A 16,199-nucleotide genomic window follows, 5' to 3' on the forward strand; every position below is an offset into this window, starting at 1 on the left:
ACTCTGGAAATCAGTCTGGCGGTTCCTCAGAAAATTGGACATAGTTTTACCGGAAGATCCAGCAATACCTCTCCTGGGCATATACCCAGAAGATGTCCCAACTAGTAATAAAGACACATGCTCCACTATGTTCATAGCAGCCTTATTTATAATAGCCAGAAGCTGGACAGAACCCAGAGATCCCTCAACAGAGGAATAGATACAGATAATGTGGTACATTTACACAATGGAGTACTACTCAGCTATTAAAAACGATGAATTTATGAAATTCTTGGGCAAATGAATATATCTGGAGGATATCATCCTGAGTGAGGTAACCTCATCACAAAAGAAGTCACTATATATGCACTCACTGATAAGTGGCTATTAGCCCAGAAACGTAGAATACCCAAGATACAATTTGCAAAACACAAGAAAACCAAGAAGAAGGAAGACCAAGGTGTGGATACTTCATTCCTCCTTAGAATAGGGAACATAATACCCATGAAAGGAGTTACAGAGACAAAGTTTGGAGCTGAGACAAAAGGATGGACTATCCAGAGACTACCCCACCGGGGTATCCTCCCCATCATCAGCCGCCAAACCCATACACTATTGCACATGCCAGCAAGATTCTGCTGAAGAGACCCTGATATAACCGTCTCCTATGAGGCTATACCAGTGCCTGGCAAATACAGAAGTGGATGCTCATAGTCATCTATAGGATGGGACACAGGGTCCCCAGTGGAGGAGCTAGAGAAAGTACCCAAGGAGCTGAAGGGGGCTGCAACCCTATAGATGGAACAATATGAACTAACCAGTACCCCCAGAGCTTGTGTCTCTAGCTGCATATGTAGCAGAAGATGGCCTAGTTGTCCATCATTGGGCAGAGAGGCCCCTAGGCTATGCAAACTTTATATGACCCAGTACAGAGGAATGCCAGGGCCAAGAAGTGGGAGTGGGTGGGTAGGGGAGCAGGGCAGTGGGAGGGTATAGGGAATTTTCGGTATAGCATTTGAAATGTAAATAAAGAAAATATTTAATAAAGGAAAAAAAAAAAGCTTATTTCACACTGTCAAGGCTATCTCTCGGGAAGCAAAGAGAAACAACAGGGGAAAGACTTCCAGGATTAACTGAAGAACGTCCAGCACTGACACTGACACTGACAAGTCACCATAGTCATTTCCTAAACAAGAGCCAAGCGTTCCTCTAGCCTGAGATAAGAAGAGTGACTCCCTTTTTTAGCAAGTAGGAACTTGCTATGGGCCCCTGAGAATGGTGGCTTTTGTCTAAAAATCTGACCTTAGGAAAAGGAACTTCTTGGGGGAACCAGAGGAGTTCTAGCTGAGCAAAGTTTGAAATATCTCTGAGGTCCCCGAGTTGAGTTTTACAGCAAATACCGAATAGTACAGGCTGGAGCTCAGATCCACAGGGGTGGCCACTCTTCAAAAGGCAGATAACAGGCACTAAAGGGAGGAGAGGCAGAGCCCAGGAGACACCAACCTCCTACCACAGTCAGGGAATCTGGAGAGACAGCCACAAGGGAGAAGTAGAGAAAGAATGAGAAGAGACATTAAGTTTGAGAGATTGCCACGAAATCTACAAAACTGGTAAAACACGGACAGGATCACCTGTGGCTAGTGATAAATTACTTTTTCAACGGTGAAACGAGCCAATGCAAACCAGATTAGATTATATGTCATAGGTTTATTGAGAAGGCAAGTTCACTGGCAACAAGGAAGGAGGCCAGGGAAGTCACCTTGGGAAGGTAGGGAGAGGGGAGTGGAGAAGAGAAGAGAAATTAGCATGTGTGCAGAGAGAGAAAGAGAGGGGTAGGAAGGGATAAAGACTAAAATGTCTGGATTATATAGGGGGAGCCTCTGGTGAAAATACAGCCAAGTCCCTAGGCTGGGAAGTTCAGGACTGGGGTCAGGTAGGGACTGAAGGATGCTGGGAGAGCCTGGAGGCCACGTCTGTTTTGATATGTAAAATGTGCACCTCCGTCTTTTTTTTTTTTCTTTTTAAAAATTTAGTTATTTATATTCTTTAATCCTTTTTTACAGTCTAGACTTCATCCCTCGCTCAGACTGCCCCTCAACCACTCCCCATTCCATACCTCCTCCCTACCCCTTCACCCCCATCCCACCAGGCCTCCCTACTTCCTGGGGCTTCAGGTCTCTTGAGAGTTAGCACCTTAGTCTTTAGTGGTGTCCAGGACACCAAACAGCTAGCACTGAGAATGGAATGAGAACTGGGAGCACTGGAGAGAATGTCAAAAATCAACGGGCAGGAGAAGGGAAGACATGGACAAAAAAGCACCCTTACACAGCACCCTTAAATAATCCCGCTGAGATGTGCTACAAAATAAAGTCCTGGGCTCCAAGGTAAGGTACTCCAAGCAAAGACGCTAAATGTACACACCATTTCGACACTGTGTATTTAGTTCTGGGAAAGGTTGAACTAACAATGAATCCAAAGTCCTTGCATCCTTATAAAGAAAGGCCTTTAATTACATGGTAATGAGCACTCCATATGCATACCATCCAAACTTCCGTGGGGACAGGATTTCCTGGGGATGTCAGTAAAATGCTGATGTGGACTCAACAGGCCTGGGGCCTAGCTCCATGCACTGCACTTGTAACAAGGAAAGCATCCGAGGAAATGTGCCTGATTACGCTCTGGATGGGCCTGGTGAGAATTTCAGTAGCAAGGCTGCCCAAGTGGACCACGTGGACAGGCCACTAAAGCAGCCATGTTTCAGCCTCTATGGTGAGTTTCGGTAAAGCTCCCTGTATGGCTCAGGTATCCGTCCCTGAATGCCCCACAGGCTCCAACAGACTCGTTTTGATATTCCTATTAAAACATCAGGATTTCGAAAATGAACTCACATGCTGCATGCCATGGGACTGACTCAGCCATGAATGGCCCCCTGTTTTCCAGAGGGTGATGCGGAGTGCCCAGAGTGATCAATGTCCAAATTCCAGTAGCAAAAGCCGGTTCTCCAACTTTCTAGGTACGGAATAAAGACTGCGGAAGAAGGGCCCTGGTAGTTTCTTCCTACTTAGGAAAGTAAACTCGGGAGCTAGTCAGTCCTCCGCAGAAATGCTAACATGCCAACAGCTCCATTCACATAGGGACCAGTACTCAGGACAGGCATCTCCAAATCACATCATGTATAATCCTGCTAACTCCTGAACATGCACCACCCATCTGTTCAAGTTAGACTCTCTTACACAACTTCCCTACCCATGGTACTACACAGCTCTTATACAAGAACTATCTTGGCATGAACAGTAAGCATATCATGAAATATCCGACTCTCCCATTGTGATGGTTTGGATATGCTTGGCCCAGGGAGTGGCAATATTAGGAGGTGTGGCCCTGTTGGTGTAGGTGGGTCATTGTGGGCGTGGGCTTAAGATCCTCTTCCTAGCTGTATGGAAGTCAGTATTCTGCTAGGAGCCTTCAGATAAAGATGTTAAACTCTCAGTTCCTTCTGCACCATGTCTGCCTGGACGTGGCTACGCTCCCACCTTGATGATAAAGGACTGAACCTCTGAACCTGTAAGCCAGCCCCAATTAAATGTTGTCCTTATAAGAGTTGCCTTGGTCATGGTGTCTGATCACAGCAGTAAAACCCTAGCTAAGACAGCCATCAACAGTATTCTTGGGTAACACAAAAACTGCCCTACTGGATGAGCAGAGCATCGAGCAGAAACATCAGACCACGCTCCACACATGCATCAGGGAACTCCCGCCTCAGCAGAGGTCTGTGGCCAAAGCGATCACTTGAATGAGTTGGCTGGTCCCACAGGAAGCGTCTGGGTGGACAAGTCCTAAGGACAGACTTGCTTAGCTACTGCAGGTTTCCATAGCTACTTCAACAAGTCCATCCTCCTCCCCACACAAAAATAACCCCCAGCTCCAGCAGGCCAGGGTCTTTAGTCCTGAAGCCCACCCTAAATCCAAGGATACATGAAGCGGGGGGGGGGGGGGGGGGAGAGAGAGAGAGAGAGAGAGAGAGAGGGGGGGGGGAGGGGGGCGCGTGCAGACAACAAGCAGGAAGAGCCAGCGCAAACAGTTCAGTGGGCCTAATCCTCACAGATAGTGGAAGAGAAAGAAATGGCTCAGTATGGCAGAGCTGGTCACCCGAACAAGTGGCCCAAGATTTGGTCGCAGGAAAGGAAGTCAATGATACTCTGACATCTTCTTAAAAAAAAAAAAAAAAAAAAAAAAATAATAAAAAAAAAATTAGATTTCTCTTAAAAAAAAAAAAAAAAAAAAAAAAAAAACCTCAATGTCCAAAAACACACCGTGCCGGCTGATTTTCTTATTATACTACACACTGCCTTCCTCACCAACTGTACTGGCTGGGTTTGTGTCAACTTGACATAAGCTAGAGTCATCAGAGGGGAGGGAGCCTCAGTTGAGGAAATGCTTCATTCAATGAGATCCAGCTGTAAGACATTTTAGTGATCAATGGGGGAAGGCCCAGCCACTGTGGGTGCCACCCCTGGGCTGTCGGTCCTGGGTTCTTTACGAAAACAGGCTGAACAAGCCATGGGAAAGAGACCCAGTAGGTAGCACCCCTCCATGGCCTCTGCATCAGCTCCTGCCTCCTGGTTCCTGACCTTTTTGGGCTCCTGTCCTGATTTTCTTCAGTGGTGAAGTGTAAGCCAAATGAACCTTTTCCCCCACAACTCGTTTTATGGCCATGGTGTTTTGTTACAGCATCAGAAACCCTAACTAAGACACCTACTCTCCAGTCCTCTATCTGTAGACCAGTGCCTGAAGACCTGTAGGCTCTTAATGAGGGAATACTAGAATCCTCATGTACCAGAACGAGGTGAGGGAAGAGAGGGGCTCGAAGTCCAGGTACCCCCAACCCCGGGGAGTTTGGGGAGAGCACCTACTCTGGCCACAGAAAACCACTGACACATTACAGGTGATTTGGGTGCTAAAATCTAAATTCTCAGGTAATTATAAAACCATATGACCTTGATACCCAAGCATCAGGAATCACAAGCAAGATTGAATTTTTTGGAAAAGAATCAAGTGTCCCAACCTGACCCTCTCCTGAGTTAGAACAGCATTCCCTCCCAGGTACCTGGCCTACGGGTCTGACAACTCGCCTGTCTTTGTCCTCAAAGCCAACAACAGTGAATCACAAGACAGATCACTTGAATAGTGGCTGTCAGCCACACCAGATGTCAGCACAATCCTGAAATGGGGTGGGAGCCCTGAATCGGCAGCTCTCAGAACTGTCTAGATGATTCCAGTGCCTGGGAGCCCAAGAACAGTCTTAAAGAGCAAAGGAGTTCACGATAACTGGGATCAACTGCAAAATTTTCCTGGGACTTCATACCTTCCTCTGGTAGAAGGCAGGATCAAGGTCAGGAACAATGAGATCTTATACTTCATAAATCTCAAGGTACACCCATCCCTAGTGATTTCGAAAACTCTAAAAAGCCAAACACGAAAGGCATCGGAGGAACCTGCTCTCTTAAAGCCTGTCCTGGCATCCTCCTAAGGACACTCACTTTATGGAGGATGTGGTGACTAATGCTTGTTGGAATCACAGCACCAGGAGGGGGAACTGGTAGGGAGAGGGCTGATCCGCTCAAGGTCATCCTGATCCACAGATCAGTTCAAGGTCAACCTGAGCTACCTGAGACGTGGCATCCAACAATTCTCTTTCTTTCCTACATAGCCCAAAGCCCAGTCTGCTTTATTACTGCACTACCAAAGATCTAGCAACAGTTCTGAAGGTCCACCAGCCAAGTTAAAATCCAGGCTGGCTCTCTCAGGGACTGAAAAACTGAAGAAGTCACACACACACTTAAGGTGGCTTTTTTTTTTTTCTTCTCCAACTGTAAAATGAAGACAAAACCCACAGGATGCACTCTGTGAACAGTTCTTAACTGAAAGTCTGATCTTCAGGGAGGAGTCTGACTTCTCCTAAGTCATCGCTCACACCTCCAGTTCGGAATCTGCCACCCCAGTCCTCCCGTGCTGGCTCCCCAGCGTGTTCTTGCCGAAGGCTCTGCTGCAGTAGGCCCAGTACCGCAGACAGGGCAAGGACACACTCTGGAGCCAGCAAGGGCAGAACTGGAATGCCAGATTTTGAACTTCTTAGGTCTCTCACAGCACAGTCCAGGGATTCTGAGTCTTCATCTACTGCAGGGGTGGCAGTGCTAATATCTAACTCAAACGACAGACTCATTAACAGAGTTAAAACGACATTTGGAGTGGAATTTGGTATCTAGCAACCATCCCTTATTGATAGACATTATTTTTTTAAGCACATGCTATTTTCCAATGTAGCACGTGTTCTCATTATCCAGCTTCCGGTTTGCTGTTCCTGACACCGTGTGTGTGTGTGTGTGTGTGTGTGTGTGTGTGTGTGTGTGTGTGTGTGTGTCTTTCCAATTGCTATTCATTCCTTCTGGGAGGTAGCCACACTTCTAAGAAGTCTTCCCTCAGATTCCCTCAGATTAGAAGGAATGGGCTCCCACTCTGGGCTTTGTTGGTTTGTTTTTTAGGTTTATTTGTTCTGAAGCTGAGGTCCAGTTGGTGTTAACATTGGGGATAGTATCACTTGCAACAAGTAGTCAGATCACAGCATACAATTCCAATTGAATGAATTGTCACAGCAACAACACACCCTAAGACAGAAGACAACATCAGCGGCATAAACTCTGGTCCCCCAGAGAGCACTTACTTTTTTAAATTGGTGCTTGCATTTTATCATCAGATTCTTTTCTTTAGTTCGAGGCTAATTTAAACCCAGCAATGTACTGATGTCTGCATTTACACATGAACATCCCTGAGTCATAGGGCTGAACTTAAGTGAGCATTTTCTTAAGTTTTCAGTTTCAAGTAGTTTAATTCCATCATCCTTAATGCAGAAACTTAACCAATGCCAAAGACGCTTCTGAGATTATCTCAACCGGGCTAATTCAGATCATTATTTCATGAAGAAAAAAAAAAAAGTAACTCTTTTAATGCTGGGCAGTGATTTGATGAGGAAAGCCAAAATCGAAAGATACAAAAGAAATAAATGATTACATTTGAGTCACTACAAAGACCCAGGAATTAGGATAAGATCAGTAAATAGCCCTGGCTACATCTTTCCAGTCTGTCAACTTAAACATTCCAGTGGTTTACTATAGCAGAATAGTAAACATTGAATTCTCTCGTAACTGTTGGGTTCCCATGCTCACGGGCCAGTTTTGTACTACTTCACTGGGGTGGGATTTTCTCTCTCATGAGCTCCTGAAATCCTTTACAAGTATGTCAATTCTACCCCTAGCTGAGATTTTTCCAGTCTATCGCTCAGTGTTCAGCTAACTGTCAACATGGCTTATTACACTCCAAGGAAAAAGTAAGACTCACAGACTTTAAGTCAGCATTGGGCAGAACTAACTAGAAGCTAGAAGAAGAGATCAATAAAAATGATACTCAAATGCAACTCAATGGGACACATTCATTCTTGGATGAGGATGGACCCACAACACCTTCACCTGGGATCTTTTAAGTGTACACTAAGTATACTGTCCTTGATCTATAATGAGAGACATTACAAAAAAAAAAAAGATCTTATGGAATCCACAAATATATTTTTGTGGTTCTCAGTGGTTTTCGAATCCAGTTCAGATATATCATAAACAAGGACAAAGTTGAGCCTGGTATGGTCACATATGTCTTTAATCCCTGCCCTTGGGAAGAAGAGGCAATGGGATCTCCATGCCACCCTGATATATACAGCAAACTCCAGATCAGCCAGGGCTCATAGTGAGACTCAGGCAAAAAAAATAAAAAGAAAAAATAAAAAAGACATAGAAACATAGAGAGTAACTGCCCAGATAACAGTTCGAAGTGAAGTCTCTCCGAGCAACTGGTCTGTCTTTACTTTGGCAGCTAGACAATGCCGTCCGTCACCTGTACCAGGAACAGGTTCGGTTTCCATTAGTCTAAGTTCATCTTACTTTCTCGTTATTTGTTTGTTGTTGCTGCTGTTGTTGTTGAAGACAGGGTGTTTTAGTTTAACAACTCTTGTCTATCCTGGAATTCACTTTATAGAGCAGGCTGGCCCCTGCCTCCAATGCACTGGGATTAAACCTGTGCCACAAGGCCCAGCTTCTCCTTTCCTTCTCTTTATCATGACTTTCTCATCCACTCACAGTTGGTTTTGTTATGTCCTATTGGAAGGTATTGTATATCTATATATGTCAGCCATCAGAACTGAAGAGAGGTGACTTTCAGTGAATAAATAACGAAGAAGACAGGTTTCCAAAGAGTAAAGGTGAAAGGAATGTTTCCATTTCCTTGGCCTCATGATTTGGATAAAAACCAACTGTCCCTGATAGGATGTGTCTCAATTAGAAAAAATGCAACTAAGAAGTTGAGCCTGCTTCCTCACTTGTTACTTCGTATCTGCCTCGTCTTCCATTCTGTTTCTAGGCATATGTCTCAGTTTAGCGCCCATCAATTACTTTATCTCCAAATAAAGTAACATAAATAAAGTGACTAAACTCCCTCACAGGTATATATATGATGAGTGGGTATTTACTCCAGAGAACTGATTTGTACCAATCGTTGTATTCTAATATCATGCAAAGTTAATGCAAAGAAAGGGGCTATTGGCTTGAAAGAACTAAAGCAGCTTCAGAAACAAATCAAAGTGCTCATCCACAGCCACATAGGCAAACACACGCAGTGCACACTCCTGAGAGTTACAGAGAAGGGCCACTTAAGGCACCGAGTCTAGGAACAAGAAAACTGCGGATTTGGGGAGCATGGAGAGACTGTAGTCATAGAACACCATTTAAATATATTTGTCTGCTTACAATTTCCATTGCAAATGTGATTAGTTTGCCTGAATAAATAAGAATATGATGTGTTGGCCATGTTTTCCTCTCCAGGGTTATCACAGAGTTTTGATTAAGGACAAATGTTTGAAATGTTGGGTATATTTAAGTTCACTGCACTTAAAATGATCTAAGAAGTTGTATAGGCTTGATTAAAGGGCTGCCTTCGTGAACTTAAAATTAAAAGCAATAAATTCCAATGACTCGAGTGATTGGGACTGAATATGGTATTCTGCCAGAAAAGTTGAAATGCAGTCCAGAGAGGCTGAAATGGTGTGCAGGTTTGAAGAATCGTTGAAAGAGGAAAGGTCAACCTGTCAGAGCTGCCTTCTCCCTGGGTTCGTGAACGATTCCCATTACACAGAATTCCTTTTAAGTAGAACTTCACAGGAGTGACAAGCTCCCAGCACAATCTGTTTTGTCATTTCCCAAAAGAAGCCCCTCTGAGGCTCAGAGGCTGCCTTGTAAGTGTTGTCAGATGGAGAGAGGGAGGGGAAGGATGGGAGATGGGGGTGGGGAAGGGTCCAAGGCTAGCTACGCACAGGCGCAGGCCAAGTCTCCCAAGTTTCCAAAACGGAAGTCAAGGTGACTTCCCTACCAGCGAGAGGGCGGAGCCCTTGAAACGTAATAGGATCAGGCTTCAGCCCCAGTTGGGGGCCCCTGGAAGGAGAAACTCAGGTCAACAACAGTCGGGTCAGAAGCAGGAGAACCCCGAAGTAGCAGAAGGGTTTGTGTGTCCCTCCCTGGGCACTTCCCTGCCCCAGGCTACCTGGCCCCATTCGCGCGCTCCTCCTTGCTGGCCAGGGCTCGGTCCCGCGGGACACCGCTCCTGGCCGGGCCAAGTGGGAGTGTCCGGCTGGCAAAGTTTCTGTAGCACGATCGGGCCGCGGTACCCACGCGGCCACAAGTGCAGTCCCCTGTGCCCCATCCTCCCTCAGCTGCAAGGTGGAACCCCACATCTACTTCCCGGGCTGGACCCCTCTGGGCTCCAGATCGCCCCGGCCCGCTGTTCTTACCTTAGCGGCCGCCATGCTTCGGGCCAGGGTACAGGCGGCTTTGAGACCTGCTCTCTGGTTGGATTGCACTGGGGACCCCGGCGACTCACTTCCCGTCCGGAGCAGAGGTGGGGGCGGTGATTCGGCCCAGGCAGCGTGCGCGCCTGGCCTGCCTCCCCACGCCCTCCTGGCGCGGGTCATGCGGGCGCTGTCAGCCCATTGGCTGGGCCGGGCCAGGGCTTCCCGGGCGCGCGTGATCTAAAGGCCTCTGCCCTGTAGCCAGGGAGGGCCTCAGTACGGTAGCTACTGAGGGACCAGGACACGTGACTCAAACTGTGCTGTCCAGCTTTAGTAGCCATTGTCGTGGATACCCCGCGCGGGGGAGGGGGGGGCAGGGAAAAATGCAAGCCACTGCCTCAAAAGACTGGGGACTTGGTGAGCTGAAGCTGCAGCTTGGGCTGAGGCCAAGGGCTGGCTAGGTCGGTGTCCATGAGAGAGCCAAGTAACGTCGAAACAACACCTGGATGTTGACACACATACTCTCACACATGCACACCTAATTGGGTCAGGTTCTTGCCAGGTTCACCTTGGTTTTTGCTTCAAGATGGACCCCACTGTAATGCCATCATGAAATCCCTATTGACTAATAGGAGAGAAGATAACACCCAGGTGACTAGTCGACATTGTGGCTCTAACTTGATAAACTCTTGAATATGGTACAGAGCACACATTTGTAACAACTCTATTTTGCAACAACTCTACAAAAGGACTAAAGAGGTCAAGGCCTCAAAGAGGTAACAAACCTTTAAAGAAAAAAAAAATCCTAAGTTTGCTCTCAGGACACCATAAGAACAATGAAAACAGGAAAGGCTCTCAGAGAGTAATCCTGAGGTAAGACTGTCAGTCCAATGTGTAGATAACAAGAGATGCCCCAACCATGCAGAATGACAGGAGACAGGAGACCCAGAATTGCTGGGGAACCCAAGGGTTTGGTCAGAGAAGGCAACCTAAATTTAGGGACTGCTGGAGGAAGAGTCTGGGCAACAGGAAAGATCTGTGTTGTGGAGGGTCCTGGGTACCCTGCAGAAGGACTTAAACCACCTGAGGGCTTCTAAGACTGGAACCAGTATACCTTAAGTACCAGTGTCCTTGGGGTTCCACTCAGTTGCCATAATGTATCCCAGATTCACAAATTAGAAACTGTATCAGGAGTATGAAGTGCTCATGTCCTACGGGCTCTGCCCTAAGGTCTGCATCAATGGCTTCATAAAAAGGGGCTTGTAACCCTTCCATTCTCAGTTCCAGAAAGGTGAGAGCTGGTGGACCAAGAGATCCAGGCCACCCTAATCTATATAAGGAGACGTGTCAAAAAAGCAAGAAAAGAAACAGGCTCCTAGAAGTAAGTTTACTCTCTGCCATGTGAAGCTATAGCTTTCCTCTCTCTGGGAGATACAGTACTCAGAGAAACATCTTGGAAACAGAGAGAAGACCTTGACTTGTTGAAACTTTGATCCTAGAGTCCTTAGCCAGGGTGACAACTAAGAGGTGTAAGTTTTAAGCCTTACTCTCAGGTACTGTGTGGTAGCAACATGAACCAGGCTGACACTAGTATGATGTATGGGGCATGAGTCAGGACTAAACTATCAGAATATTCAAACAAGATGGGTTGGAGTGAGACGAGATTCTGTCTAGTGTATGAAAAGCCCAAGAAAGAAGCATTTGCCTTCCCAAGGACTCTCGGTGCTCCTGTCTCAGGAGCCAATGAGCATCTAATTTTTCTCTATCTCTGCTTCTGGAATGTGAGTTCATTGCTGTCTCTAATCTCCCGGCCTCCCACTTAGAAAGTCATGGGGGCAGCATCTGTAAAGCTATTCCAGAATCTGGATGGTTGGAACAGCTCAAGGCTGCCTGGGATACATGAGAAGATCTTGCCCACAAGAAACCAACATGGAAAAGCACTTTCAATGGCATTTAACAGGGAGAGACCACTCAGAGAAATCTACGCTATCGCCCCACCTCCAATCCTCAATCCCAGTTCTGAACTTTTTGTCATAAAAAGGAATATGATCAATAGGCCCTATGAAGTAGATATCTTTTAACCCACTAGACACATTGTACTGTAAAAATAGATTGCAAACATGAGTTTAAGTTATTTCACTCAGTTAATTCTCACAATGACATAAGCGACATGTCTCATTTATCCCCTCTCTATCTCAGAACAGTCTTTCCACTACAGTCATTTAAAAGTAGCTGGCAAGGTTGAACTGTGAGTACAAGGTTCCTGACCCCAGTGTCTCAGACTGGACCATTATTTGGAAACTGAAGGTACAATCAGTTAAGATGAGGTCACACTCAAGTAAGGAGGACCTTAATCTGACATGACTGGAGTTCTTAGAAGGAGACACAGATGAGGTATGTTGATTCATGCTTTTAATCCCAGCACCCTGCAGAAGCCAGCTTAATCTATACCTCGAGTCTCAGCCAGCCAGGACCAGACGATGCAAATAACAACAAAGAAGACACAGAAACACTCTGTAGATATGTCGTATGATAAAAGTAGATATGAGATTGATGGAGCTACAGGCCAAGAGGCATGAGGAATCTGCACCTGTCACCTTGCAAGTCTCCAGTGCCTAGCAAGGAATAGGAAAGGACACAGCCCCACTGATTCTTCCGTGTAAGACTTTGCATCCCCCAGAAATGTAAAAGAACAAATTTCTGTTGTTCGAAGCCACACATCTTGTGGTATTTCATTCTGATGGCCCTCGGGAACAAATCCAGGTCTCCTAACCACCTGTGCTTTATAGCACATTTTGCCAACCTTGCTGGCTGGGCAAGCAGCCAACCCAAACGTTAGGGAAAGCTCACTGACTCAAAAGCACGTAGTGTGAGCGTGAGCTCAAGTTCAGAAGAGAGAGTGACGTGGCCAGGGCTGAGATTTCACTGTTCCCAGCGCACCTAGGCCTTGGGAATGCCCTTTCACCAGTGCCCTTTAATGATCTGACTTGTTCTGCTCCGTTAATAACAAACAAGCTGTCAAAGGTCTCCCCCAGAACTGCTAGCAGGCCAGGTTGGATTGCTAGCCAGTCAGAACGCAGGCCGTGCATACTCGATCCAGGAGGTGTTAGCCGGGTGACTACAAACTGTATAGTAGATTGTATTTATGACAGAATAAAGCAAGCATCAGAAGAACGAGAAGCTTCCAGATGTTTATATCTGGGACTGGGGCCACTTCAGGACACAGCGGAGGGTGGCACATGCCTTCCCGAAGAGCGCCCTAATGATAGGTCAAAAATAACCTGTTCTTAATAGACACAGATGAGAAAACTGCCAACATTTTTAGAGTTAAGAAGGGAGGGGATCGAGGAAGTGAGTCAGGAAGGAAGGAAGGAAGGAAGCACGAGACACCTTGGGAAAGTGTGACTAAAAACAAGTCCCCAAAACGTTGTGGTATTATAATCTGTGAGCAAAGCTGTCTTGATTTCTTTGTTTTCTCTAGGCAGGGTTTCTCTACCTATTCCTGGCTGGCCTGGAACTCTAAGAGGAAATTTGCCTGCCTTTACTGGGACCAGTGGTGTGTGTCTCCGTGCCAGGCTTGAACAAGACTTTCAGAGCACATCTCTATAAAACAGCAAGGCTGCTGCCTTCTGGAGATCATTTGAGTGCATCCATTTTCTTAGTAACACTTCTAGAATCCACCCACATCCCTTGGGTCCCCTTCCCGATGCCTCAGACCACGTCTTTGTACAACTTTAAAGCCAGCAGCCTAGGGTCCAGTTTCATAGCACACTGACCTCATCTTTGGCCTCTTTCTCTTCCTCATTTGAGGATGCTTATAGCTACATTGTAATCCCTGGATGATTCTAGAAGAGCCCCATCCCAATAACAAGTTCAGTAACTTATATTAGCTTACTAAAGCTGCCAAAAGGAAACACCAGAGCTGGTTGCAGTAGTGCATAACTTTAAACCCAGCAGAATCTCTGTGAGTTCAAGGCAAACCTGGTCTCCATCTACATAATGAGTTCCAAGCCAACCAGGGCTGTACAGTGAGACTCGGTCAAGGAAGAAACAGAGAGAGGGGGCAGGGGGAGGGAGAGAAAGAGAGAAGGAGCAAGAAAAGAAAACAGTACAGACTCGGCGCCTTTAAACATCAGCAATTTATTTTCTTAGGATTCTTTAATCAAGTTGTTGGCAGAGCTGGTTCCTTCTGAACTTCGCTTGATTGCCGGGAGCCATCTTCTTCGTCTGCCTTCCCTCTGTATGTTTGTCCTCTTCTTTTTAGTGTGAGGTCACTAGTCCTATTGGATAAATACCAAATGCATCTGAATTCATTATAAACTAATGACACTTTTTAAGGACCAAAGTTCAGTCTCCTTCTGAATGTCAAGGTAGAACATCAAGACAGGAAGAGAGGGTGGTATGTTTAACCTGTAAATCTGGCCAATTTAACTCCATCTGTTACCTTAATTCTCTTGCACTGGAAATGTTTTTTACCAAGTCACAGATTTTAGAAGCACTAGTTCTTTTGGTTGGTCAGTTGGTCATTGGTTGGAAGTTTTTTGTTGTTGTGTTTGTTTGTTTGTTTGTTTGTTTCTCTTCCTGCAGTTCTAGAATTCACTCTGTAGACCAGGCTGGCCTCCAACTCACAGTGATTCTCCTTACTCTACCTTCCAAGTACAGAGATTAAAGGCGTGTGCCACCACTGCCCAACTACTTCTTAAAGTACATTATGCAGTGGCTCTAGCAATAGTCCCATATACACATGTAAAGCAAAGATGGTTACTCAAGGTAATTACATCAAAAACCCTCCGATTGAGCCCAGTTTGAGCCAAATACCCTTGGTCTTGCACCAAATCAAAGTCTGCAGTTGTGAAATCAGTGAGGTCCTCTGGGCCTAACAATGCCACTCAACACAAAGGCAAATCCAGCTTTGGTCATTCTATTCCCCCCACCCGAGGTGCACTCAGAGTCACCTATCAGAAATGGCAGGTTTTGGTAACCCTCCTCTGACTAGCAAGAAGTGGCAGTAGTGTGCAATGCTGCTCACAGCCAACACCTGGCCACCTTACGGTCGGGGTGTGCCTTTATAGAATAGCTGGTGTTTCTGAAGAATTCCTGAAACTCCGTATCAAGAGTGCTGTGTGTTTTAATTAAGTAGATGCCGGGTGAAACAGTCTCGCCCAAAGACGTTTTTGTTTGAAGAAGAAAAACTTTATTTCACCAGGTGGCCAATCCTATGGAGACAGGAAAGCCAGCCTCAAATCTTCCTCGAAGAGTCGGTTTAGAGAGATTTATGGGATAAAGTAGGAGGGTGGTCTGAGGCCTGGGGAATGTGGGGGAGGGAAGGAAGAACTACTGTCTTCTGGTTTGTAGAGCTAGGGTCTAAAAGCAGTATTCGTTTTACAAAGAGAAATCTCACCAGTAAGAATTGGTTGCATATAAATCACCTGGCATATGGGGAAAATATTAACAGCAATACTGATATTAGAAACGAGAGGTACAGAAAAGCCTCTGAGCCACCTCTAAGCCTAACCTGTCATTATTTGACTACACAGATGAAGACCATGGACGCCCAAGGCTTGCTATCTCAGGATCTTCAAAGGCAGGGAAACCTGGGGGTGGATAGAAGTAAAGGAAGGAGGACAACTTAGAAACTGGTGTGTGTGTGTGTGTGTGTGTGTGTGTGTGTGTGTGTACATTGATGATCAGACTCCAGCCACACACATGTTATCGCTTGCTCTACCTCCGAGCTACGTCCCTCCATCCCCAATACACAACATGCTGGAAACTTACAGTCAGGACAGGCAGAGAGCGTGGAAGCACTTAAGTATTTAAGAACAGCCTGTTAGTGTTCGCTCTAGATTTCCATTTTGAAGATACTGAACCAGACTTTCTCTGTCTGAACTTGCCAGGTGGATACAGTCATGACTCCGGCCTCAGGGCCATCAGCCTTGGCAGCATGCGGACTTATTCTCTGCTGCTGCTGCTGCTGCCTACGCTGGTTAGGCGTCCGACGCTGGGAACTGGCAGCACATGTGACTTCCAAGCCCATTCTGTTTCATTTGTAATGCCGCTAAGATCCTTAAGCAGCAAAAGGTGGGGTGAAAATGAAACCAGACAGCAAGAGAAACAAGGAAATCCAAATTCTAGCTGATCCGATGTCTAGGTCATTGCCGTAAACCTGTTCCTCATGGGGCGTGACCACCTTTTACAGCTTCCCTGTCCACTGCCCCAGGGTGTCTTGTTTCTATACTCCAAGCCAATTGTAGGCCCACTCTGCCTGGAGTTCTGTTAGCCCCTCTCGGGGTCTCTCTCTCTCTCTCTCTCTCTCTCTCTCTCTCTCTTCTCTCTCTCT

The 16,199-nt window shown here is 46.1% G+C and overlaps 1 protein-coding gene across 2 annotated transcripts in view; it reads right to left on the reverse strand.

Annotated features, from left to right (window-relative positions):
- Positions 1-10,059, reverse strand: part of Slc25a13 (solute carrier family 25 member 13) — a 179,779-nt gene extending 169,720 nt beyond the window's left edge. Inside the window, exon 1 of one of the 2 annotated variants that reach the window (XM_021189155.2) lies at positions 9,866-10,059. In XM_021189155.2, coding sequence (XP_021044814.1) covers positions 9,866-10,045 — 180 coding nt within the window. In that variant the 5' untranslated portion in view covers positions 10,046-10,059. The remainder of the gene's footprint in view (positions 1-9,865) is intronic. The other variant, XM_021189161.2, reaches the window with a different exon arrangement.
- Positions 10,060-16,199: the final 6,140 nt, after the last annotated feature.

This window comes from Mus pahari, chromosome 2 (assembly GCF_900095145.1).
Source record: "Mus pahari chromosome 2, PAHARI_EIJ_v1.1, whole genome shotgun sequence".
Lineage (NCBI taxonomy): Eukaryota > Metazoa > Chordata > Mammalia > Rodentia > Muridae > Mus > Mus pahari.